At 36.8% G+C, this 27642-nt stretch overlaps 2 protein-coding genes across 3 annotated transcripts; both read right to left on the bottom strand.

Annotated features, from left to right (window-relative positions):
• Positions 1–234: 234 nt before the first annotated feature.
• On the bottom strand, positions 235–7630 carry LOC104887447 (protein IQ-DOMAIN 11). Of its 2 annotated transcripts, XM_010672076.4 has the most exons (5): positions 7395–7625; positions 6979–7284; positions 6177–6386; positions 1428–1559; positions 235–1033 (listed from the first exon to the last, which is right to left on the bottom strand). In XM_010672076.4, exons 1-5 carry the CDS (start codon positions 7470–7472, stop codon positions 515–517), a joined length of 1245 nt encoding a protein of 414 aa, XP_010670378.2. In that variant the 5' UTR covers positions 7473–7625; the 3' UTR covers positions 235–514. The 2 variants fall into 2 exon arrangements, with proteins under 2 accessions (XP_010670378.2, XP_010670379.2); XM_010672077.4 differs by lacking the exon at positions 1428–1559 and having other exon boundaries at positions 7395–7630.
• A 9927-nt stretch (positions 7631–17557) lies between these two features.
• LOC125494675 (uncharacterized) lies at positions 17558–18507 on the bottom strand. The gene is made up of 2 exons (XM_048638359.1): positions 18136–18507; positions 17558–18016 (listed from the first exon to the last, which is right to left on the bottom strand). The coding sequence occupies exons 1-2, from the start codon at positions 18505–18507 to the stop codon at positions 17558–17560; spliced, it is 831 nt and encodes a 276-aa protein (XP_048494316.1).
• Positions 18508–27642: the final 9135 nt, after the last annotated feature.

The raw sequence follows: 27642 nt of genomic DNA, 5'->3' as shown, positions 1-27642 counted from the left end.
AAACTGATGTGCTTTTACATGTCAATTGTAACTTAAGTTGTCCACGGTACTAGCTACCCAATAATATTTGACTATTATTTTCGCTTAGAATTAGTGCTCGTTTGGTTGACAGGAATTTATGTATGCAATAAAAATTCACACGATTTTCTCATTATAGGAGTTGTGTGATTGACAAGAAGTTGAAAAAATGGGTGCAATGGAAATTCCTTGGAAATTTGAAATTCTTACAAAATGTTGAAATTTAATTACCCACTCCTCCCGTGGTCAATCAAAATTCATGGAAATTGCAAATTCTTTGATGTCAATCAAACAAATTTAGGCTATTTCCTAGGAATTACATATAAAATTTACTATAGGAATTAAATTCCCATATATACCAAACGAGCACTTATGTCAACCGACCAATACACAATAAACATAATGAAGGTAATATGCACCATTTGTTGTTCAAAAGAAAGCTACCCAAAGTATCAAATTGATCACCAACAACCCTTGTAATTCTAAACTAATATATTTACTTCAAGTTCTTGTTTGATCTAACAGGACCACATACCCCTTTTAAGCTTGGTGATTTCTGATGAGGAGAAGAAAAACTACACTTGTTACTAACCTTGCTATACCCACTACTAGTTGCTTCACTATTGATAGAAGACATTGGTGAAAATTTGTTCTTGTAAGGTGAATCGCCATCGGAATAAGCCTCGAAATGTAGAGGTTTTAACCTCGGAGAGGTCGATGATCTTGTTTTCGCTTTAGCAGATTCAGTGGCAGCCATGTAAGTTGGAAGATTTGTAGGAGAATTTGCAGGTAATAAGTTGTCTTCATCATAGGAATTTTGCTTCTTGTGTTTCTGGAATGATCTTCGAGATAAATATGCCATATGATCAAAGTTATTGACACTATCCAAGTTCCTCAGTTTATGTTGTTTTCCTCCAAATTGGTCTTCTTTCTTTGAGACTTCATCACTAACATACTGCTCTAGCCAGTACCTAAGTCTACCTTGAGTAACGCCATCTTCTGAATCTGCGGAATGCTGTGAGCCAAACAAAAGAAAAAAAAACCCTACTTCTTTGAGCACATAGATTTATGCAACAAGGTTATCTAAAAGGAAAACTTGGCGTGGATAATAATCACAATTTGCACCCGTCTTCTCAAAATAATATCAACAAATTATTTAGGTATCTTATATCATGTTTGTAGTAGGGATATTCTTCTTCTGAATATAACCCAAAGTGTTATATCACCAATCCATTTTGGGTCTATCATATATCGGAAAATTTACAGTTCGGATTATTTTGAGAAACTATGAACCGATTATTCCAAAAATATCAAATGTTTTTATTACTTTAAGAAAATAGGTGCAATTTGGAATTATTGTGTCAACTTTTCTTTGAAAAAAAAAAGAAAGTATTAAACAAGATATGTACTCTGTGATTGAAAGAATATGCTTTAACCCTTTTGCTTCTCAGAATGGCTTCTCTCTTTCTCAAAATAATGTCAATCTCCTCTTCTTTTGTGAGAAGCTCATTATCCAACCTTCTTAATCGACAGAGTTGTATCTGCATTGTTTGTCACACCATTTAATGATCATTTCACAAGCAAGAAAATTTATCGCTTAACGGACCTTTTTGTTTTCATGAAGAAAAGAAAATAGTAATGAAATATGTCCAATTGTACATGTACTCTTATGAACAAATTGGAGGTGATGCATGTAGTCTTAGTTCACATATATGAGAACCCTCCTGTTGAATTAGGCTCCATTTATTTTGGAGGAAAATGTTTTCTGGCAAATTGCTTTTCTCCATTTTTCGTTGTTTGGTTAGAAAGGGTTTTTTTTTAAAAAAAAACTAAGGGGGAAAAAAGTTATTCATCCCTCTGTAAACATTTTTCTCCAAAATTTGAAGGAAAACTATTTTTCTCCCCTCATTCCCAAAATTTCCATTTTCTCTTTCTTAACTTGATAGTTTTCTATCAAACTAAAAGAAAAAACTAATATTAAGTTGCGTTTCAACCGAAAAACCATTTTCCTTGTAAAATATTTTGGATTATTTGCTTACAACAATACAACCTTTTGGTGATTCGCAAATAATAGAGCAACATTTTGATTATTCCACAATAAAGCAACCTTTATACCCATTAATTTTAGATAGGTCAAGTTGATCGATGACCTGAACAAATGGTAATTTTGTAATTAAAATTCTTAATTCTCATTAATAATATTAAATAAACTTTAAAAAAAAAAAACTAAACTAAACCCAACCCCCCTCCCCACCCACTGCCACACCATGAAGCCTTGAAAGTGGTGGTTGCAGCGCCACGCAGGGGAGGGGGATGCTTTAGAGTATGGGGTTCGGTTGGTGGGTCAAGTAGAAGAAGGGAGGGGGTAAAGATGGGTGGGGTGAGGGTGGCGGTGTACCCGACGGTAAGGAAGAGGGTGGCTTAGGTTGCCCGGAGGGTGGTTGGGGTGGGGGAGGAGAAAGAGGTGTGGTAGGGGGGGGGGGGAGGAGGAGAGAGAGAGTTGAGGCAATGGGTGGGGGGAGGAGAGAGAGAGATAGGTGTGGCAGTGGGTGGGGAGGAGGATAGAGAGAGCTGAAGCAGTGGGTGGGAGGAAGAGGAGAGAGAGAGCTGAGGCAGTGGGTGGAGGGGAGGAGAGAGAGGTATGGCAGTGGGTGGGGGGAGGAGGAGAGAGAGCGCTGAGGCAGTGGGTGGGCGGAGGAGAGAGAGGTGTGGTAGTGGGGGTAGGGGTGGTTTTTTTTTAGTGTTTTGTTTTTAAATTTTTTTATAAAATTTGTTTAGGAACCAACTATTAGGCGACATGTGTCCCATTTTACCTATTGTTCAGGTTATAACCGGTTTTGGCAACTCAAAGTTAATGGAATATAAAGGTTGATTTATTCTGAAATAATCAAAAGGTTGCTTTATTATTTGCGAATTGCCTAAATGTTGCGTTATTGTAAGCAAAAAAAACCCAAATATTTTCTATCAAACCAAAAAAAGCTCTTAACTTGATTTTTGGGTCTGTGTAAATGTTGAATATTAATCTTGGGCAACGTTTTGCTGGCTCTAGGCAAATGATCGATAGGCTGAAAATATGTTTTATTTTCTAATTTAGCTTTGGATCCAAAAAGCTTAAATTGGCTCAGCCCATATTTTCTGAGTTTGGGTAGAAAAGTCCGGGCCCAAACTAAGACTCACTTCATTTCTTTTACAGTTTTACTGGATTATAAGATTTATGATTTATGAAGATTAAAATGGATATCAACAACTTGCTAATGTTTATGAGGAAAACTAAGGGAAGCATTAAAAGATTTACCAGCCTTATATATATATATGCATGCGATGCGAGCGAAATCATATTAAAAATTAAATTATTGTGTAGAAAAATTATTTTTGCATTTTGTTTTTTCAAAAAATTACATTTCAGTTAAAATGTGGTATTTTTTCTTTTCTTTTTTCACATTTTTTCGTTTAACTGAAGCAAGTTGTTATCCTCTTTTTTTTCTTTTTTTTTCCTTTTTCTATTTTTTGGTGTCTCACATGTGTTGCTAGAGCTAGGCATGGGTCGGGCTGGGTCGGCACGAGGGTTGGCATGGGCCGGGCCGGCACGACACTATTTGAGCCCGGCCCAGCACGAGCCCGCTATGAGCATGGCACGGCACGATTGGTGGGCCGTGGGCCATGCATGAACAACATTCTAAAAATTTGGCACGAACCCGGCACGAGCACGACGGGCCGGCCCACAAGTTGGCACGCTTATTTTGGTTAAAATTTCATAATATTTAAAATTTGTATAAGGCACGATGGCGCGGCACGTGGGCCGGGTCGTGCATGGGCCTTAGATTTTACAATTTGGCACGAGCCCAGCACGACACGAGCATTTCTTGGCCCGTTTTGGCACGGCAAGTTGTGGCACGAGGCACGCGGGCTTGGCACGTGGGCCGTCCCGGCACGGCCCGTGCCCACCTCTATGTGTTGCTTTATAAAATAGAGATGAAGATTTATGAAGATATCAACAGTTTGCTAATTTGCTAGGCCGCTATTTGACAATAGTAATGAGTATGTCGATTTATGAAGTATTATAAGATTTATGAAGATCAAAATGGATATCTTCTGATATCTACTTGCATCTATTTGTCTGTTAAAGATGGTAAATGAGATGTTCTTGGAGATAAGGTGTTGTAAATTACCAGGCTTGGTGAATAAAATAATTCAAAAAAATTCTCTTATACTTCATGTATATTGACAGCTTTTGTTCTTGTTGTATAACCTATCTTGCTTATAAGAAAATCTATGTATGAGTTTTTCCCATTTTAAACAAGAATGAGAAAGATAAACCAATTTACAATTGTAATATGCTACTTCACAATTGTCAAATAGGGAATTAAGAGCATCCCCACTCATGTCCCAAAAAAACATGTCATCCCTCTTTCTCATCAACTTTCTCTCTCATCTTACAAAAGTTGATCATGCTTTATGACTCATGTTGATAAATGCACCTCACTCATGACTCAAAAAAACATCATCCTTTTATATTCTACTTTTTACTATACCCCATCCTATTTTCTCTCTCCTACATCAATAAATTATTTATACCTTTTGATATTTATAATATTATAAATAACATTATTGGGGATATTTATGATCCTAATTAAATACATTTAGTAATTAATTTGGATTTAAAAAAAAATTGGGTATTTATTATTTTGTGTATACTGTAAAGAGAGAAAATACTTAATTTTGGAAGTGTTTCAAAATATAACAAAATGGATGTGTATTTATAGATCTCAAAATAATATGACCGTTGGTGAAATTTTTTTTTATTTTTTTATTTGTATTTTAAAATTTATTCAAATTACAAAATCTCAATGTCAAAAATAATTGTGGGCACTTTCCTCCTCCTTTTACATGATTTGATTCATGTTTTGAGTCATATAATGTCCAAACATGAATTGAGTCATTCTATAACCCAACTTAGAACCTGCAAAAGTCAAGAATGTGAGGCTATGTTTTTTTTGACCCTCATGGATGATCCAATTTCATGACCAATTTTGACCATGAGTAGGGATGCTCTAACAACTGATACCAATGATCTTTTCTTTAGTACTGGTTTTACCGAATATCTTTTAAGTTTGAAAGTGGTTCGAACTCTTCTCTATCAATGATTGTGGCCTAGATTCATTTGAATATTAATGTAATTTTTCATATATTAGAACGGAAAATGTTGACCTCAGTCTTCAAAGAGAGGGACTATTTTTGAAGAATGCAAGATAAAAAGAATTTGAATATTTGTTTTAGACTGAAGCCCAACTGAGGATGTTAAGGATTAACAGGGGGATAGTTAAGAATAACAATTCACATGCGAATTTGTATCACATTGAAGAACAAGGGGAAGGATTTCTAATATATCAATATGGTGGCCTAGATGAAGCTTTATTGGGCGTGTATGTAGTTCAGTCTTTTCAAGCGAAAGCCGATTTGTGCAATTTTTCTGCCTTTTTTTCGAAATCTAATACGCATCTTGGACCAGGCCGAGCTGGGCCAAAAAAAATTGGCCATTGGTCGGGTCGGGCCAAAATTTTGTGCCCAAATCTGCTATTTCGGGTCAAAATAAGCGGGTTTTTCGAGCCAAAATCGGACCGGGCCAAAAAATAGACTAAAAAGTCATTTTTAACTTGTCCAAAACAAAAAAAAAAATTCGGACCCGTGGGTCAAAAAATTATGTGCAAAACCCACCCAAAAATCGGGTCGGGCTGAGTTGATCAGCTCTCCTACTAGCTGGTCAATATTAAAGGTGAAATTTGAAGGTAAAAAAAACCTGCAGTAAAATCACTTACAGTGTGTTTGGTTCATTTTTAGTAAAGGAAAGAAAGGGAAGAGAAAGGAAGGGAAGAGAAAAGAAAAGAATGGAAGAGAAAGGAAAAAAACCTTAATTTCCCATGTTTGGTATAAATTTTCTCTTTCTTTCCGAATTCCCCCGCTTTTGGAAGGAAAGGAAAGTGAAATTCTATTAAAGAGTCTTTCCTTCCAATTCCTCCCATTTCCTTTCACTTAATTTTTTTTTAATGAACCAAACATTAGAAAGTAATAAATTTCCTTTCACTTCCTTTCTTTTCCTTCCAAATTATTTCTACCAAACAAACTACTGTATTAAACTTGTTGGAGTGGTCTAAATTTACCTTAGGATTTTCACATCTAAGATCCTGCAGTTGCAACTCTCCGTCCTTGCCCCTTATCAATTGACATCTTTTAGCACAAACCTCCGATTGAATTTTTGCAATGGATTGCAAGCACTTCAATGTTGTCATGGCCTGCCGTCTCACTGCTCGCCCGCGAATGATTGCTTGAAGCTTCACGAACCCCTTCAACGCCCTCAACGCTTTCCTCGCCTACACCCAAATTTTCAAGTTCAATTTAGCCAGCATTTTAGAATGCACGAGATATTTTCGCATAAACCAATTATTATACTAGATGAATGTAATCAAATGACGAAAACTAACTATATATAATCAAATGACGAAAACTAACTATATACAAGGTGATGATCTAGATGTAATAAAATGTACTTTGAGTTGCTTTATCATGGAGTAAGTCCAGTTCAATTTAGCCAACATTTTAAAATGCACGAGATATCCTTGCATAAACCAATTATTATACTAGATGAATGTAACCAAATGACGAAAACTGACTATATACAAGGTGATTATCTAGGTGTAACAAAATGCATTTTGAGTTGCTTTATGATGGAGCAAGTCCAAGTTCATTAAAGATGTACAAGTAATTGTTCATATCTTCAAAAGAATACCACCTGTTTTTCTCGAACTTCACCTAAATTTTTTGACTTACTGTCTTTTTCTTTTGGTCCCCAAATTGTCCAAAATATAGCTTATCTTGAAGATGAACTAGACAGTCCTCGTTGTCTAAACACACACAATACATTATATTGTAAAAAAAATGATACGATTGATAGAAGAAACTTACAAGATAACCGCGATAAGAAGTTTGAATCTTGATGGTAGCTAAACTTCGAACATGGCTTTCATACTGTGAAATCGACAAACTTAGATTTGCTTCATTTGTGACAACAATTTCTGAAAGTTTTGACAACTCATCTTGGTATTTGAAAAGATCATCATCTTCACATTTGCTCTGTTTTTTCTCTTCATCATCAGCATCATGCTTTGTTATTTGTATTGGTTCATGTTGTGTTGTTGAAGGTGATGGTGATGGTGAGGGCAACGTTTTTGTCCTTTTTAACCTTCCAAATAACCATCTTCTTCTCTTGATCTTTGTTGATTTTATACATTTCCCAAAAAAAAAAGCATCAATACTATTATAGAAATCATATTTAATTTGGAGAAACTAATTAATAAAGAGAAGTGAGGAAATTTGTTTACCTTTTGTTGTTGATGGTGATGTGTTTCTGAGAATAAGAGCCTTTTGATCAAACCCAACCAACTTCTCTTCTTAGACATTGGAAGAGAAGAATCATTAGGAATTATATTTCTACAACTTACAACATGATGAATAATTACATAATCTAGTAGTTCAGTCAGATATTATATCACCATTTATCACCAAAACTTGTCCTACATGTCTGCCTGTCCCTAAGATAGATAAATATATTGACTTAGACCATCCATAATATGTGACCAACAATAGTTGTTACTTGTAGTAATGTGTTGAAATTGACACATCTCTTATATTATAGTATACTTCCCCATTTTCCTGAACTTACAAAAGTTGGACTTTTCTTGTTTTGTTCTATGTATATACTTCACTTTTTACTTTCTTTTGATGAAGTAAAAAAAAAAAAATGAGGATTAGTCTTAATTAGGCGGTCATTTTCAAACATCCTGACGAATGATAAGAGAAAAGAGAAAATAATAAGGAGGGAAAGAATAAAGAAGAGAAGGATGGTGATACCTTTTGTGAGTCATAGGGATTCACGAATATCATTTTAATCTTAGCTTTTAATAAACTTTCAAAATACATCATGTATGAGGTAAAATGTTTTCAGATTTATCTTAACGTATCTCTAGACAAGATTAAATATTTATACTTTTTATTAGTGAATAATTAAATATACTAATTGTTAAGTTTTTCCATCGATAAAGCATACAAATCGAGCTATTGCAATTTATGGGAAACATATGAAGTAATTCTATATGCATTTTCACTACCTAAATCAACAGCCCTTTTTAGCTATTGCAAATTTGCAATTTAAGGGAAACATATGAAATAATCCCATGTTACTATCATTAATAGTTCCACTACCTAAATCAACAGCCCACTTGAGGGTAGCTAAATCTATAAACGTGAGTGACGGAAATGATAGCAACACTAGTTCATTGATTTAAGTAGTTTATGATACTTTTCTCTTTGAGTTATTCTTTCCATTTCAATGAATTTAGGTTGGTCTAGTTGGGTTGGGTTGGGCATTCTTTTTTCATTTTTATGATAAAGGTTCGATTCTTGTCTCTTGTAAAGTAGGATACTCAAATCCCCCCCCCCCCACTTACATATATATATATATATATATATATATATATATATATATATATATATATATATATACACACACTTCCCAATCCCATCTTAATAAATGAAAATTTGCTTTTTGAGGTTATGTTATGCCATTTTTTAATGTGATTTATATGAATTACAAAAAAATTGTCGAGCAACATCTTAATTCGATTAGGAACTATATGTTGTATATCCTTTTCAACCTTAGTGAGTGTCACTAGTAGAAAAGTGTTAATCATTGTATTAGAGCTATAGATTCATTTTTCGACTTTTGCTATCTCGTCTCTTTTCATTCTTTCCATGTATATCGATCAAAAGCCTCTGCTGACGCCGATAAATGATGGAAATCATTTTGATCTCCCTTCCCCACTATGCCTCTAAGCATGCTTCGTCATTATCATTTGTGTCGTTGCACGACTCTCAAAGCAACTGTCGATCACACGATCATCAAGTATTCATTTTCCAAGATTGAACTTTCTCTTCGACATCCATCTTGTGGGGGCATGATAGAGATACCCAAATCAACTTCTTGAAATCATTATCTCATGATCTTATGCTTATGTTTTGTAGATGATACTAGTTGTAAATGTCCTTTGATAGAGATATACAAAAATAAGAGCATCTTAGACTTTATTATTGATTAGACATTCTTTAAAGGGCGCTCGAAAGAGTATCTTTAATTTTCTTGTTTAGTAGGATTCCACTAAACATAAATTTAAATCAATTTACAATTCGAGACAGTTTATTCCAACACTGCTATTTAAAGGAAAATTAGGTATAGTTTTCATGGCTAACTATGTCCATAATTACCCTCCCTACTATATTAGTTTACTTCTTATAATGATTGTTCTCTTCTATCATCTAAAAGAATGACTTAGGTTAGGTGTTTTGGTACAGATTAGCTTAATTTTCATTTCTCTAATTAAAAAAGTACCTCCTGAGCATTTTACTCTTTGGGTTAATAGAGTTCTTTCAAATTCTTATAAGTAGTAGACATCATTTGTTTGACTATTAAGAATCATATTATTTACAGGGCCTATGAACCATTATATGACAAATTGAAATAGAAGTTTTGGGTTGATTGACTTTTAATTATTTTATCTTTCAGCTCTATGACCTCTACAACTTGTTAGCTTGTACCTTTCATTTAACTTCTAGTTAGTCTACAAAAATCTACCGTATCTTGTTATTTGAGATAAAAGGATCACTCCAAATTAACAAATACAAAAAGTAGTCATTTAATGTCTCCTTTGAGAATTATTATTTCAAGTTAAACGAGTTAGGCTAGTTGTGGACGTATATATCTTAAGAGCAGTTGTACCATATAACTTGATATGCTTTTAGTTGTTTTCATCCTTGTTTTCACATGCTACTAAGTAGAAAATTGTACGCCCAATATTTATTTTAGTTGTAATATTTGACTTTTAATTTTCTTTTAATGTATAAATTTAACTATCAACTTTGATCATTTGAATAATGGAGGTAACTTTCCCCTCAAGCACTATAACTGGCAACTGCCTCCCTATTCAGTGCTTCCAAACTCATTGGCCTCCAATTTTGTTGCTTTGAATTCTTGACATTCACTATCAAATTAGGCTTAACTCAACAAATACAAAATTTAATAGTCGATTGGATTTTGACGTAGGAAGGTTAGCTATACAGTTTGACGAAAAATTTAATCGTCAAAAATGCCTAAAATGATTTTTATTAGTCAGGCACCCGGTGTCAGAATGCTTAATGAAAATACCTTTTTGAAAAGGAAAATGGACCAACGAGTCCAACACACCGCTACGCCGTAACATACGGGCCTTTTAAGCCATCCGAGTTCGTTTAGGACCCGAAAACAACATTTTGATAATTTATGAGTTTTATTTTTACCTAATTTTCATATTAGGTTTTTTAAAGACTATTTAAATGTTTTTAGCCGTCATTAAGATGTTGTTTTTATTCTGATAAAAATATTTGTAAGTTTAACTCTTTTCTGGGGGATTTCGGAATTTCTACAGATTTATCACTTGTAAATTTGTCTGTTTGTATTAAAAATTACGCTTGCTTTTCCTCCATTAATTCCGACTGCATGCATCAAATTTAAACCAAACACTCTGATTAAATATAGAACTAGTATTTAGGCCCGGGCGATGCCCCGGATTTTCTCTTTGCTACAATTTATTAGTAGTTAAATAAGTATTCTCATACTCATCTAAAAAAGTCATCTTATTCATTATATGTATTTCAAACGTTTTTCATTCATATGTCATCATTAATTTTGATTACAAAATCAATAATGGTATGGTGGAGTAATGGTTGGATTTCTTACTTTCATACTTGAGGTTATGGGTTCAAATCTTTATGTAAACAATTCTTCTTTTATTTTATTTTTTTACTATATGAGAAAGACGTGGATATAATGTTATTGGATGAGGGAGAGTGACACGTGGCACATATACGTTCTTAGGAACGCCTTTTAATATATTAGTATAGATTTTAGCTCTCTACAAACTTTAGAATATTTAATATTCTACTTTGCAGCCATTCAATAGGTTCTCGAATCAATAATCTCGTTGTCTTGTTTAATCAGTTTGAATCATAAAAATGCAATCTTAAACCATCAACAATAATAGTAACTTATTTAATCATAAAAATGCAATCTTAAACCATCAACAATAATAGTAACTTATTTTCAAAGTGGGTCACATGCCAGACTCCATGGTACCACCATCAATGGTTGTTCACATTATAGACAAAGAAAACATAGTAATTTTTTTATTATTTTAAATATATTCATAAGTCTCATCATGTGTGCTCTTCCTTCCTAGGCCATATAAGCACTTACTCACGAAATCTGCAGCTATCACTTTCTTTATTTGTCGCAGCATGTTCATTATTAACATAAAGTAGATTCCACTTCCACATGCTACATTTGTACTAAACTCCGTTAAATTTAATTGTTAGTTCGCAATGTTCCTCTCCTGTACTTGGTTGGATATGACTCTAGAGGAAAAACTCTGCCCTAGTTGACATAAGGCTAGGATAAAACTTAATAAATACTATTAGATTGTGTAAAACCCCTTAACCGAAGTGCTTTGCCATTAATCATATATATAGGGATACAATATAATCAGTCCCAACTGTGTTAGGAAACCTGACAATTTACAAGATAATGCAAAGATATTTACACCAAAATATATCCTAAAGTATCGGAGAAAATATATATCCTGTATTATTCTCTATCACACCCCCGCAGTCATAGCGGGAGGAGGATGGACGCTAAAACTGGATCCGAAATCCAAGAAGAGCTGCCGCGATAGACCTTACTGAAGATGTCAGCAAACTGGTACCGAGAAGGAACATGTAGGACACGAACCTGACCCAGTGCAACCTTTTCACGAACAAAATGAATGTCCATCTCAACATGTTTCGTTCGTGGTGTTGCACTGGGTTGTGAGAGAGGTATATGGCACTGACATCATCACAGTAAACAATAGTGGCCTGACGAAGCGGGCAATGAAGCTCAAGTAGTAAGTTGCGGAGCCAACAAGACTCGGCAACCACATCAGCGACACCGCGATACTCGGCTTCCGCGTTGGAGCGAGAGAGAGTTGCCTGACGCTTGGAGGACCAGAAATGAGGTTGTCCCCAAGGAAACAACAATAGCCGGAGGTAGATCGGCGGGTGTCCGGACACACCGCCCCCCCCCCCAATCAGCATCAGTGTACGTAATGATTCGCATCGAAGCGGAAGGATATAAATGTAACCCATGATCAATGGTTCCCTGTACATTGAATGCGCTTGAGAGCATGAAAATGGGGCTCTCGGGGATCATGCATAAATAATCACACCTGCTGGACTACATAAGCTATATCTGGACGAGTGAACGTGAGATACTGGAGATCCACTACTACAGAAAAGGCAATTTGCGTCGGATGTGAGGCGCCTATTTGCGTCGGACTCTGGTGCGACGCCAAAGCCCTCGACGCAAATGACTCATAAACGATCTGCGTCGTATGCGGAAACGACGCAGATGGTTCAGCTATTTGCGTCGCACCTCTATACGGTACGACGCAAGTGGATCATGCCAGCCCCCCAATTCCATCCCCAGCCATTTTTAACTGATTTGCGTCGCATGAATCACTGTGTGCGACGCAAATCAGCTATTTTTTGGTTAAAAAAAAAAATTTGCGTCGCATCCTTCACTATATGCGACGCACATCATACCTTTTTTATTAAAAAAAAAATTTCCTTCATCCTTCAACCAGATTACTGAATAAATTAATTCACTATTGAAAAATAAATCTGCATTGTGTCCAAAACAAAAGTTCTATTGCAAATGAATCCAATCATCTGTTTAAGAAAAAATAAAAAACACAGGATTTACAGAAAATTACAGAAAATAAAAAAATAATTACAGACCATATGGAAATTGCTGAAATAAAAAAATTGGTGTCTTCTTCCTGTTTGCTATCAATTGCTGCTACTCACTCATACTCGAGCACAATACGACATTGCTGAAATGAGAAAAGATAAAAAAAAATCAAAATCCCAATTCAAGATGAAAACTAAACTGATATAATTCATCAAATATGATAAAGACGAAACGAAATTAAAAACTTGAATATTCAGATCTAACATACAAAAACGAAATTAAAAACTGAACCTAAAATAACAAAATCAGATCGAACATAAAAGAAAGAAATTACAGTAAATATATTAAAAACCTAAATCGCCAAAGTAAGATCGAACTTCGTTCTCGAACCTCTTCAAATCTCGTTGTTCTTCAAATTTCGTTGTTGAATTTGAGAAGATAGTAGCGATAAAACCGCCGTTTAATTTGGGAAAAAAAATCGATTAAAAATCGAACATACAAGAAGGACTCGTCGGTGGCAGTGGTTGCTGGCGTTGCCTCGTCGGAGACTTGAGATCTACTTTTGTTATTAATCGCCGGTTCGTCGTTATTAATCGCCGGAGAGAGAGATAGTTTGAGCAGGAGACTTGAGATCTACTTTTGTTAGGTTAGAGATTGAGGCGGTGAGCAGGAGACTATAGAGGAGTAGCGGCGGTTAGAGAGAGTAGGGAAGTTTTAGGTTAGAGGGTGAGACTTGAGAGGAGTGCGTGTAATCTGTAATGTTAGAATATTTTAAGTATTGGGCTGTGGGCTTGCGTCGGATGGGACCATGGGTCCGACGCAATTTATTCTTTTGCAACGTACTACTGGATAGTACGACGCACATAGTGTGAATTTTTTTTATCAAAGAGGAGACGATCTGCGTCGTATGCTTCAGGTGGTCCGACGCACATTGAGCTTTTGCAACGCACCAAAGGCACGTGCGACGCATATACCTCGTACTGGTGCTCACATACCCATTTTGTGCGTCACACTCCTCCTTGCATGCGACGCAAATTACGTTATTGCGTCATTTCCGTTTCAGTGCGACGCAAATGGGTCGGCGCAAATCGTCCTTTTTCTACTAGTGAGAGCACTAGCTAATCTACGGTAAAGGGTGGCATCTAGTACAGGGGGACCTGAAGCAGCAGATAGCTTAAAGTTGGTGTCAACTGGTGTTGCAACAGGCTTGCAGTTACTCAAACCGGCACGATCTGGAATTTCCTAGGCATACTTGTGCTGGGAAAGTAGCATAGAGGAAGCAGTACGGGTGACGACAATGCCCAAGAAGTAGCTTAAAGGACCCAAGTCAGTCATCGGGAACTCAGTTTTGAGCTTGGAGATGATGGTTTCCCATAGAACGGCAGAACAAGTGGTAAGAATGATATCATCCACATAGAGCAAGAGATAGACAGAGTTTGAGCCATGATGAAATGTGAATAATGACGAGTCACTAACGGTGATGACAAACCCCATGTGTAGCAAGAACTGAGCAAATCTATGGTACCATGCCCGAGGAGCCTACTTGAGGCCATAAAGAGCTTTGCGAAGACGACAACCATGGTGTGGAACATGTTTATCAACAAAACTCGGGGGTTGATGCACGTAGACAGTTTCTTCTAGATCACCGTGCAAGAAAGCATTTTTCACATCTAGTTGATGAATTTCCCATTTTCGAGCCATAGTGAAACTAAGAACCGTACAAATAGTCTGTGGTTTAACAAACAAACTAAACGTCTCATCACAATCAATGCCAACTTCCTGAGACCTGCCATCACAAACAAGTCGAGCTTTGTGTCTTTCCAGATCACCATTAGATTTTAATTTATGTGGAAAGAGCCACATGCAATTAACAATATTCACCCCTGTAGGTCTAGGCACCAAATCCCAAGTCCTCGTATTAATAAGAGCATTATATTCATCATTCATAGTCGCATTCCAATTTGGGTCATTTAAGGCCTGTTTGTGGTTTTTGGGCAAAGCTGATTTATGTGGTGTTGGACTAGGGGATTGTGTAAGCAGGTCGTATTTGGGATTGCACTTGAATCCCCCTCTTTAGTTGCATGCGACAGGAGGGGAGGGCATGGGTCGCGTGGGCCTGATAGGCTGAAGGCCACACATGAGAGGGGTTATAAGGCAAAGCGTCTGGGCTAGTGGTAGCTGGGCCAAAGGAAGCTGGGCCAGGGGTAGTTGTGGGGCGCACATGTGAGAGAGAGCTGCTGTTGGGCGGGGCGTCTATGGGGTGCGTGGGTCTACTAGGAGCAGAGGGTGGGGAGGCATTGGGCTAGGCCGAAGGTTGTGTATGTGGGGCAGGGGGATGGATGGAATGGGCCAAGGATTGGGGTAAGAAGTGAGTGAGCAAAGGGGAAGGCTCATCGTACCCAAGAAAATTATAGTCAGACATGGTGTATTTTGTTTTGGTCATGAAAGGGAATGTGGTTTCAACAAATATGACATGACGGGAAAAATTTATTTTATGAGTGGCCAAATCGAGACACCTATACCCACGGTGATTTGGCGGATAGCCTAAGAAAACACAGGGAGTAGACCAAGGAGCAAGTTTGTAAGGAGTAGTATCACTTAAGTTCGAAAAACAAATATAAAGACACCCAAACACACGAAGGTGGTCGTATGAAGGAACACGACCAAAAAGGACTTCCGCAGGAGTTTTGTTGTGAAGAATTGTGGTCGGAAGTATATTGAGAGGGTACGTGACCGTCTTAAGGGCGTGGTGCCACAAAGACAAGGGAACAAATGATTGCAACAAAGTGGTGCGCATGGAGTTATTGATGGTGCAAATCATACGTTCAGCTTTGCCATTTTGGGATGAGGTGTAAGGGCAAGAAAAGCGAAAAACCATTCCCTGTTTGATTCAAAATTGTTTGAAGGGATCATTATCAAATTCCCGAGCATGGTCTCTTTGGAAGGATTTAATAAGCCGTTCAAACTGCGTTACAACAGATTTCTACAAAATCAAGAAAAGTTTGATAGACTTGAGATTTGTAAGAGAGGGGAATAGTCCTCACATAATGAGAATAATCATCCAAAAGTACTAGATAATATTTATGACCATTATTGCTACGAATAGGGGATGTCCATAAATCAGCATGAATAATGTCAAAAGCACAATTGGTAGTACTAGAAGATGAGTAAAAAGGCAGTCTTATATGTTTTCCGAGTGGACAAAAATTGCAAGAAGTAGAGTCATGCTCTTTATTACAAGAAATTAGTTTATTGCTCCTAAGGTAACTAAATGTGGCATTTCCCGGATGTCCCGGGCGATGATGCCACATGTCCGAGGAGACAGCAGTAAGAGATGAAGCTAGACATGTGGATGGCAGAGATTCTTGGATAACTGGGTAGAGATCCCCCGAACTATGACATCTCGTAATCTGTCTCCCCATGTGCAAGTCCTTCACAGAAAAACCAAAAGGGTCAAGTTCAATTAAACAAGAGTTATCTATGGTGAATTTAGGAACATAAATTAAAAGAAAAATTTATCATAAACCACCTTTTATAACCACTTTTTTGTGAGAAACCACCTTTTAAAAAAAATTGGTTAATTAACCACCTTTTTGGTTCTTTTTTTTGTTGGAAGCCACCAATTGCCGGAATTCGGTAGTTGACCTCGATTTTCCGGCGCTGACCATCATATTTTAGCCATTTCTTCTATCTTCACGCTTCTTTCTTCTTCTGGTAGCAACTTCCTCCCTTGAATTTTTATTTTTTTTTTTTTTTTGAAATTTCTGAGCAAGGGAAGAGGAAGGGAGAAAGAGGAAGAAGAAGGGGTAGGAAGGCTGCCGGGAGGGGGGGGTGTCGGGGGATTTGAGGGGGGAGGAGTGAGAGGGGGATGCAAGGGGGGAAAGGTCTTAGGGTTGGGAGGATGGGGATGGTCGGGGGGGTGCCGGCGGGTTGCGAGGGGGGAGGAGGGTTTTTGGGGGATGCGAGAGGGAAGGTGGGTTGCTGGGGGATGCAAGAGGAGAGGTTGGTTTGCCGGGGGATGCGAGGGTAGAGGGGGGAGAAGAATAAAGGGGAAAATGGCGAAAATCTGATGGTCAACGCCGGAAAATCGAGGTCAACCACCGAATTCCGACAAGTGGTGGCTTCCAACAAAAAAAAGAACCAAAAAGGTGGCTAATTAACCAAAAAAATTTAAAAGGTGGTTTCTCACAAAAAAGTGATTATAAAAGGTCGTTTCTGACAAATTATTTAAATTATTTGTGGGGAAAGTAGGACATTACGGAGGGTTAATGGTTTGGTGGAGTGGGGAAGGGAACTATTGCCATAACCCGTAACTGGAATGCAGTTACCGTTACCAATAAGAATATGATTATTAGTACTCAAATTAAAAAGGGGTAAGAGTGTACTGGCATTATTAGTCATTTGGGAAGTGGAGCTCGTGTCCATAAACCAAGAAGCATCATGTGATTGAAAACCCCATGGCGAAAATGCATTCCCGAGCTCCGTGGGAGTCATGAGTGGCCTGTAGGTAGTAGGGTAGGCCATATAAGCTTGTTAAGGGCCTGTGCAATTAAGGTCGCACGGGCTGGTCTAATGGGCCCGTGGAGTAATTGTCAGTGGGGCGTTGCTGCTGGGGTATGGAAAAGGAGGCTGGGCCCAATTGTTGTCGTGTTGTGGCTGCCATGGTGTGGACTAGGCTTGATTGTTGGGCCAATAATTGCCTTGAGGAGGGATTGGGGCCTGCTGAGAAAACGAGGAGTGATTGCCTTGTTGATGTTGTTGTTTACCCTTGCCTCTGCCACGCCCTTTTCTATTATTCTTGCCACCGCGACCTCTGTCGTCGGTCCGTCCCCCACCGCCTGTACCATCACCAGAAGGTGGTTGAGTAGGTGATGGCGAAGTGTTTGGATGGGGATGCATCGTGGATTGAACCACGAAAGACTGTTGCTTGCCAAGCAGTTTCTGTGCTCGACGAGCCTCTTCAAGAAGAAGTCTTGATCTGGCGGTTTCAAAGGATAGAAGTGGATCCATTTGTTGAATCATAGATGCAACCGTGTCAAAGTCGTTGTTCACAAGACCCGATACCATGCACAGGACTAGTTTTTGCTCCGAAACAAGTTGATCAATGTTTGCTAGTTGATCCTTTAGGCTCTTCAATTGTTGACAATATGAGGAAATATGTGAAAAATTCGATAGATGCAAGGAATTGAATTGATTTTCCAAATATACTGCTCAAGTGTGTTTATTATCTTGAAAGATAGCCTTGATACAATTTCAAGTGTCGTTGCCCCGCGATAGAGCATCGTTTGTAGAAGGTCCATTGAGATGGTACCATAGATCCACTTTTTCACAGTCGAATCTAAGCGCGTCCACATAGCGTCAGATATGCTACTATGAGGAGTTGAGGGATCAATATCGTCCAAAACGTTGTAAGCATGACAATGAATTTCAAAGAGCCCGACCCAATTAGAATATTGGGATTTTTCCCAATCAAGGATGATGGGTATTTCATTACGGATGTTACTCACGGATTGAGCCGGATGATAGTCTGTGGTAGGTGGTGGTGGTTGGGGATTCGAGATTTTGCCTTCACCAGCCATGGATGGTGGTGCTGCCCACGGTGAAGAAGAGGCGGAATACATTACTACATTTTAGTGTGTGCTTGAAATACGATTCAATATTAAATATATTATTCGTTGAGTGAAGCCTAATTTGTTAGTGAATATGGAGAAGTCGGAGCTACAAGATTGGAGGTAAAGGAGTTCCAAAGAGTTGTATGGACAAGCAACTACAGGCTTGAATGGACAACTATCGTACTTAGACAGACAACTAGATTATCTGAACGATACGCTTCATTATCATTGTCTGTGTCCCTCGTTCACTTTCCTAAATATCATACTTCCTCTCTTTCAATATACTTGAAAAATTTCTCTGAACACGCTTGCCAATACAGTTTTCAAATATTAATGTCTGTAATTCCCTATAAGAAAAAGTTATAAAAGTGAGATATTTTGAAAATATATGTCGAGAAGAATCTAACAAGATCTCATGTGACTATATTTTTCCTTATGTAAAAGTTATAATTACTTAAAATACGGTCAAAGGAGAAGGGGTATGATGCGTGAATAATGCAAAAGTCAAACCGTGTAAAGTATATAATTGAGTCAAGAGAATAATACAAGGATTTATGTCAACCTAGAATTAGAAAGAAATAGTAAGAAAAAGCTATGTCAAGCCCAAAAAGTCCGGCCGCCAAGCTCGACTGAATGGGATTTAGACAAACTGACATGATTTATCATCTTGATTAGCTCTATTATGAATATGGACCAGAAATTGACCTAAATTCGGGCGAGATATAAATAACTGGATATGATATACTATGTCTTATAATAAAATTGTTGACCTAATTAAAGAATAAAGGCTATATCTTTAGCTAAAACAACTTTCTTCCTTTATATCTTACCACCTAGTATAAACAATGGATCTACATGGGGTGGCACTTAACACCCAAATAAAGTAAAATCTATAACTATTGAACCATTCAAATATTAGAAAAATTGTGTTAATTCACTAGAGGAAAAAAAAGAAAGGGCTGCGCAGGAAGGGCTGCGCTTTTTTTAAAAGCGCAGCGCTACAAGTGAAGGGCTGCGCTTTTTTTAAAAAGCGCAGCCCTACAAAACAGAAGGGCTGCGCTTTTTAAAAAAAGCGCAGCCCTTCATTAGTAGGGCTGCGCTTTTAACAAAAGCGCAGCCCTTCTTATACTCAGAAGGGCTGCGCTTTTCTTAAAAGCGCAGCCCTATTGAAGGAAGGGCTGCGTTTTTTGGGACACGCGCAGCCCTTCATGGTTTTTTTTTTTTTATTTAGAAAAAAGCGCGGGCTTAAAAGACCAAGTAACTAGGGTTTACTCCCTCATTCTCTCAGTCTCTCTCGCGCGCCTCTCAGTCTCTCACAAATCTCATTCTCTCACAAATCTCATTCTCTCACAAATCTCATTCTCTCTCTCAAGTCTCATTCTCTCTCTCCTCCCTCACAAGTCTCATTCTCTCTCTCCTCCCTCATTCCCAGACTTTCTTTTTTACACTTTGCTTGCGTAGATTGATGAATCTGGAAACGAAAATGTTCGTCGGCTATTTTGCGAAGTTGAAGATCGATGGGTTTTCGTTTTCGTCGGCTATTTTTTGTCACAATCACAATTGTGAAGTTGAACAAAATAGCCGACGAAGATGAAAGCTGATGTTCGTCGGCTATGTTCGTCGGCTATGTTGTGAAGTTCTCTCTCAATGTTCGTCGCTGATTTCATCTCCTCTCTCAAAATATGTCGCTCGTTGTGATTCCAGATCTGAGTTTTTTCGTTTTTTAATCTAATTGTGATTTCAGATCTCGTTGTAATTTTTTCATTTTTTAGATATGTAATCACTCTCAATTTTCGTTTTTACGGTTAGTTCATTTTCTTAATTTCTTGATTGTTTTTCAATTTTCGTTCGTTTTTTTATTTTCCTTCTCTCTATTTTCTGATTTCATTATACTTTTTTAGTTTCAGATCTGATTTCATTATACTTTTTTGTTTTTTAGTTTATTTAATTTCGTTTTTTAGTTTAGATGCAATAATATCATTTTTTTTTGATTTTTAGGGTTTAAGTTATAATGTTGTAAGTGTGGATTATGGTGTGTAGACAATTTCCAGTTGAACAATTTTTGTTGCCTTTGTTTAGTTCGTTGCTGTTTCATTATACTTTCTATTTTGTTTATTTGTATGATAGTTCTGTTGAAATGTGCAATTCTTATAGAAAAACTTGGTTAATTGTAGCTTCAAATGAGTTGATTGTGCTTTTTGCTTTGCTGTAAGATATATTTTTGTTTTGGATTGTTTAAACAATATGAGTAGATATATCTAATATACAAAAAAAAATGCAAAAAAAAAAAATTTTTTTTATTTTTTTTGGGTCAGAAGGGCTGCGCTTTTTAGGTAAAAGCGCAGCCCTTCTAAGCTTGAAGGGCTGCGCTTTTACCTAAAAAGCGCAGCCCTTCGTTGTGAAGGGCTGCGCTTTACTAGCGCAGCCCTACTTGAATAGTGAAGGGCTGCGATGGAAAGGGCTGCCCTTAAAAAGCGCAGCCCTACATGCCATTTTCAGCGCAGCCCTACTGCTTTTTTCCACTAGTAATTGTCGATACGACAACTTTAAATTATCAGACACAAAACTTGTAACTTGCACTCCAAAACTAAAATATTAGGTCTACTATTGTGTAAGGATATACATTAAATGACTTTGTGAGTTTTTTGATACTCCCTCAGTCCTCCAATCATTTCTTGTTTTAATCAACATATAAAAACTATTAATAATACTTATATGCAAGTACTATTAAATAACGTTTTGTTAATAAAGTAAAAAAAATACATTAGGAGATCTTTCACTTAAGGGATCGGAAACTCCTAATATGCCATTTACAAGGATAGAGCGAGGAAAGTAAAGAGTTATTAGGAGTGATAATAAGAGATGGTGAAACTAAATAACCAATGTTAGTGATCCAATCAGTCGCTTGATTTGCTTCTCGAAAGATAAGATTGAGCTACCAACTATCGAACTTATTATTCATAAGAAGTTTGATATCCTTCGTGATATTGGTTATTTGCCATGGAGGAGCCCAAATACCTTTGACTGCGTTGATGAGGAGAATGTTATCGCCTTTGATGATGATGTATTTATTGTTATACTACTAGATGGCAAGGAGTAACCTTGATGTAGAGCAGAAGCTTCAGCGATGAAAGCTGAAGTATAACCAAGGTTGAAAGCGCGAGCATGGATGTAGCCACCGGATTACAAATGATAATTCATGTTGCAGTTGAAGAATCTCTGGCGAATCCATCAAACTTGAGTTTGAAGGAGTTGATGGGAAGTGGCTCCCAAACAACTAGGATTGTGGATGGTAAAGGGGAAAGGGAAAGGTGTTGTGCTCCTTGAAAGGAAAATGTATAATTTTGATAAAAAAAATCAATTTCAGTGCGGGTGTTCTATCCAATCTGCTATAGTGTATATATATATGTTTTATATTGCTAATATATTACAAATTATATTTTCAAATGTTGGGAGATCAATGTTAAATTGTGTCAACCATTATGAGTGACATAAGGCTAAATCTTGCATATAATATTACCCTTATAACTCCTTAAATTATAAATTTCGGTCTAAAAATTCAAACATTTGATCACATAAAATCACATATGGTTTATTATGGAGGATAGATGTGTAATTATCTCATTGAAGATTCCCCATTTTGTAATATATAGTACACAATTTTAATTTCTTTATACTATGATTGACTTCAATAATATTATGCACTATTTAGTCTGTCATTTTCAGACCCTAAAACGACGCAAAACAAAGTGCAAGTAACGGATTAGTCATATGCTAATGTGCACATCCATTTTCTCAAACAGCCATTAAACATATCATATGTTTTAGCACATTGGAAGTCAAAAAAATCCAAGGAAAGCAGCTTTTGTCCATCAGAAATCAAATGGGCCGGCGTACTCCTTTGCAAAGACAGGCAGAGAGATGAGAGGAGGGTGTATTATTGAGTCGGAGTGGGGAACTCTTAACATGCAAGGTGTGAGAGAATGTTGGAGAAGCAAACAAGAAGTCCTAAATTTTATTTTTTTTTTATTGAAGGTGGAAGACAGTTGTAGAGGGGACCCAGGTGAAAGACTTACCACTTGTTTAAAGACCCAGGTGAAGTATTATTTCTTTCCCTGTATACTTGGATATATAGTACACATCTTAAGAGTTGGTTATTGCTTATTGAACTCTCTTTATATTCTATTTATCTACTTATTTAGAGCTCTTTAAATATGTTTAACAAACCACCTTAAATGTAACATGTGTAACAGTGTAAGGTTAATCTATTAGTGTAAAGCTCTTCTTCCACCTTTGTGATAGTGGTTCGATTTTCACCTCCTTGAAAGAAGCAATTTTCCCCTCCTTACAAGGAAATTCTCTTTATCTTACAAAGAAAAAGAGAAAAAAATTAATATGCGTACAAATGTACGATCACTAAAATGATGTATTATTTTTTTTTTTTTTTTTTTTTTGATTGGGAAATTAAGTCAGCCCAAGGGCTAACCCCTACTACCAAGGCTACTAGCCTTGTAGGAACTACCAGCACATTGGCTGGTAAAGCATGCAAAGCATGCTAAGGGTATACCCCCCAACATAATGTTGGGGGTAAGAATCGAACCCCTGACCTCAAGGATCAGAGGGGAGTGCTCTACCACATGAGCTAGCTCCTCATCCTTATGTATAATGTATTATGATACAAGAATACTCTATAGTCCATTGTATCAGATATGTTTCACAATAACTATCTCAATAATACAATATATTGTTTTCTAGTAATAATAAGGTAAAGTTAGTATTTAAAAATTGAATATCTGAATAATTCTAATATTTGTTTCATCCTATAAAAAATAAAATATGTGGATTTCTAGAAAGGGATGCTTCCTCCGTTTTCCTAAGTTTTAGTTAAGTAGCCTTCTTTTTTTACATATGCATTTAAAGGAAAAAAGGATGCGAAACAATTAACAACCTAACTACAGTCGTTCATCTTTAATAATCCCAAATCTATTTATACAAATATATTAAAAGGCGTGCGAAAACAAGAAACTGTGCCACATGGCGCTCTCCCTAGGGAGTTTTAGTTCATGTAATCCACGTACAATAAAAAATTAAGAAATTGTATAGTATAGGTTTTGATCTTGAGACCTCATATACATATACTAAAGTTCTAACCATTAGGCTAAGTTGTATTTAGTGTTATTATCATAAAGTATTATATTAATAAATGAAATTTTTTCTTATCCGGGGCATAGCCCGGACCTAATAACTAGTTTAGATCATTAAATAGCAGGCTCAGCAGTATTACCATGTTGGCTATTTTATAAGCTTGAATGTTTGATTTACTACTTAAGACACCCAATGCAAGTTATTGTTGGAAAATTGGTACTAAAAACTAATGCAATTGTAGACACTAAAAATTTATTAGTGTTTTATATTAAAATAAATTAATTATTATTGAGCTAAAAATAAATATGATTAGCCCAGTTTAATTAATTTTTTCCACTCAAATAACATATTCAAATTAAATTAAACAAATATAATTTGGGTTCTAAAATATTTGGGCTAGCCTATATTACTAGTCCGAATAAGGTGGTCAAATGACAAAGGTAAAAAAGACTCCCAAGTCATAAACGGGCCCAAACTCCATAAATTACCAAGTCCATGAAGCGATCCCCATTCCCTATAAATAGACCTCACATCTCTCAGTTGAGGGGACCGGAAAAATCATTATTCTCAAGAGCTCATAAAATTCTCTTAGAATTCTCTCTGCAATTAGTCAACAAGCATATCAAACCTGTGCCAACTGTTCAGATATACTCAAACATATTCGACTGAGATTCAAGCTTTGTCAGCCCTCATTCGAATGTACCCAAACAAAACCCAAACTCAGGTTGACGTTGACAAAATGCCATCCCACACTCAAACTCAGGTTGACGGTGACAACAAGTCAGTCTACATTCAACTCCACGTCGACACCAACACGTGTCACTCTCAAGCTACGAAACAGAACAGAGGACTTAGTTTATTTTTATTATAAATTGTTTACAGAGATTTGTACTCAATACACTTATTGAAAAATAATTTCTTTGTTACTTTGTTTCATGTCTTATATTATTTTGACTCGAAATTTGTGTATACAGATTTTGGCACGCTCAGTGGGACTATCTCTGTCTCTCATCTATGTTTCGTCATCAACAACAAATCTGAGAAATGGCCTCAAGCAAGAACATCTCTCAATCTTCTAAAAACTCTGCTGACACCCCCACAAAAATATTGAGTACAAATCAACCCCATACTCGTTGGGCATACAGAATGACATATAAATCAGCAACACAATCAACCCCATACTCTTTGATACTTTAAACGAGGTTGACAGATTTGGTGTATCCCAATGAATTGTAACTGATAATGGAACACCATTTTACAATAAGTTGATGAAAAACTTATGTGAGAAGTTTAAATTCACACAACATAGGGGAAGCTCTATGGGCATACCGAACGAAATATAAATCAGCAACGCAATCAACACCATACTCGTTGGTGTATGGCGTTGAGGCCGTTCTCCCCTTGGAACTTCAAATTCCATCATTGCGAATTTCCATACAAGAAGGCTTAAATTCTGATGAAAATGATAAACTCCGACTTGCTGAGTTGGAGGCGTTTGACGAAAAAAGACTCCAAGCACCATAAAAATTTGAGTGCTACCAAGCTCGTCTGTCACGCGCTTTCAATAAGAAAGTTCGACCTCGCTCGTTTCAAGTTGGAGACATGGTCCTAGCAATTAAAAGACCCATCAGTATTTCTCGCAAGACGGGAAGTAAATTCAGTTCTAAATGGGATGGTCCATACGTTATCAAAGAGGTATACACTAATGGCACCTATAAGATTGTTGACGCCAACAGATTACGGGTGGGGCCTATCAACGACAAGTTTCTAAAGCGCTACTACTCGTGAAAAGTAAGAGCATTGTTAACTCCTAAGCAAGAGGATGAAGTGCATATGTTGAAATAAAATATACGTGCCATTTGAACTACGTTGGCTTGATCTTGTAAAAGCAATTTGTTGATATTTGACAAGTACATAGGCAGCTAGGGTAACATAAAAGTTACTCGAGTGCAGCCACACCATAAAAAAAAAAAAAAAAATTCTATCATTGTAATACTCCTGGCCCACAAGAGTATAAATTGTGAACAGCAAAACAAAAAAATGTAATACTCCTGGCCCGCAAGAGTATAAACTGTGAACAACAAAACAAAACAAAATGTAATACTCCTGGCCCGCAAGAGTATAAACTGTGAACGGCGAAACAAAAATAAAAATTCAATCATTGTAATACTCCTGGCCCACAAGAGTATAAACTGTGAACGACAAAACAAAATAAAAATGTAATACTCCTGGCCCGCAAGAGTATAAACTGTGAACGGCGAAACAAAAACAAAAATTCAATCATTGTAATACTCCTGGTCTCTAAGAGTATAAACTGTAAATGGCTAAACAATAACAAAAAAAGGGGATGATGTGTTCAGTCTCAATCCATCCACTCAAAGGGTTTAATTGCAGATTGTAGCTCGAGAACATTCACCCTATGTATGTTATTGTGGTGTTATATAGGCTGTTCAAAAGAGTTTTAAAGACTTATAATATGTTTACATGAGAGGTGCAATGTACTCCTCAATGATGAATGAGGTCTGATGATTTATACCTTGGGCATGATGCCTTTTGACACCATATAACTCATATTGCCACCAGATATTTGTGCTCTTCTTTTCAACTTTTCCTCTGTTTGAATTCATGTGTTGAGTTTTATGGATGAGTGGGGGCTCCCTGAGAGGAATTTTAATCATGCCTAACTTGTATTTTCAAATTGTTTAAATTGATTATCTTTTTGTCTTAAATATGAGTGATAAAAAGATGAAATCTGATTGAAATTATCTTGCACCAATGTATCTTATGCATGTTTAATTTGATTTTCTTTTTTTGTCACTCATTTGTTTGATTCAATGATACCCTCCTTGTTTTTTTACTTAGCTTTACATGAACTGTTTTTACTTAACTAAATATGAAATGTTTTTACTTAACTTTACATGCACTGTTTTTTTTACTTAAATGATGCAACCCAAAATGTTTTCATATTATAAATGTAAAGCTTAAATACAAAATATTTTCATGTACATATACAAAATGTGTAACCAACCTATATGTGGTGTATTTTAATTACAAAAAGGTTAACTTCATCTCTTACTGTAACGCCCAAAAAATGGCCTTCAAATGCCCATTGCTTGCAGTTTGTGTTTATATTATGCCAATACCATCATCTGAATCTGATTCCCCACTTGTTGCATAGTTTGGTTCTTGTTGTTCATCTTCAATATGACCTTCCTGTGCCCATTTTTTGCTCTCTTCTACTAGTTGTGGACTAATGACAATGGATGTTGGTAACTCACCCCTCCTCTCTAGTGATTTCTTCCCCATATGTGGTATGTGATAATTCTTGTTACCCTTGACTATAAGAGTCTCCTTCATCACTTGTTGTAGAGTCAACCATATGTGATTGCATAACTTAGGATCATACTTGTCATAGGCCTTGTTCACTGCCTTCACCAAGTGCTTCACAGTTCTAGGTGCAAGTTGATCTTTTGATGTTTGAATTGCATTAAAGAAACCAAGATCCAACACATTCATATCAGGATGTTGTGCTGGCTGATTGATTAATCTTATGTCGAATCCATCTTTTTTTTGCCTCTAAGTTGAATTGAGCATCATCACTTGCTATGTGTGACCTTGCATTGCCTTGGACAATCCAGATTTGCTTACATCCATCCTCTGGCCACTTCTCTCTTATGGCTGACAGTATGTGGTTTATTAGCTTCTCTCTTATGACTTCTTTTGTGATCCTTAGTAGAGGTTTGGTTTCAATGACCTCTGCATCTCTGTTACAACTAGACCTCTTTGCTGCCACCTCTTCTATGAATGGGAAGATTCCTATCTTCCCATCAATAATGACCACACCATTGAGTGTGATAATTGGCCTTGCAAGTGCAGCTATGAACATTATCTTAATTATGAATCTCTTGCTTTCGCATCTTCTATATGACTCTGCTTCACTTATGGCTAGGTAGTACCTCTGAGAAATTTTGCTCATACAAAACCATTTCCCATCCACAT

Source organism: Beta vulgaris, chromosome 2, assembly GCF_026745355.1.
Source record: "Beta vulgaris subsp. vulgaris cultivar EL10 chromosome 2, EL10.2, whole genome shotgun sequence".
NCBI classification, from domain to species: domain Eukaryota; kingdom Viridiplantae; phylum Streptophyta; class Magnoliopsida; order Caryophyllales; family Amaranthaceae; genus Beta; species Beta vulgaris.
The sequence above is the reverse complement of the archived record's forward strand: the minus strand, read 5'-3'. Positions and strand labels throughout refer to the sequence as shown.

Coding starts and splice junctions, on each gene's coding strand:
- LOC104887447 (XM_010672076.4), bottom strand. CDS start 7,472: ATGTCTAAGAAGAGAAGTTGGTTGGGTTTGATCAAAAGGCTCTTATTC. Junction 7,285..7,394: donor ATCACCATCAACAACAAAAG/GTAAACAAATTT, acceptor AAATCAACAAAG/ATCAAGAGAAGAAGATGGTT. Junction 1,034..1,427: donor CATATTCTTTCAATCACAGA/GTACATATCTTG, acceptor TTTGGCTCACAG/CATTCCGCAGATTCAGAAGA.
- LOC125494675 (XM_048638359.1), bottom strand. CDS start 18,507: ATGTATTCCGCCTCTTCTTCACCGTGGGCAGCACCACCATCCATGGCT. Junction 18,017..18,135: donor GGGCAACGACACTTGAAATT/GTATCAAGGCTA, acceptor CAACAATTGAAG/AGCCTAAAGGATCAACTAGC.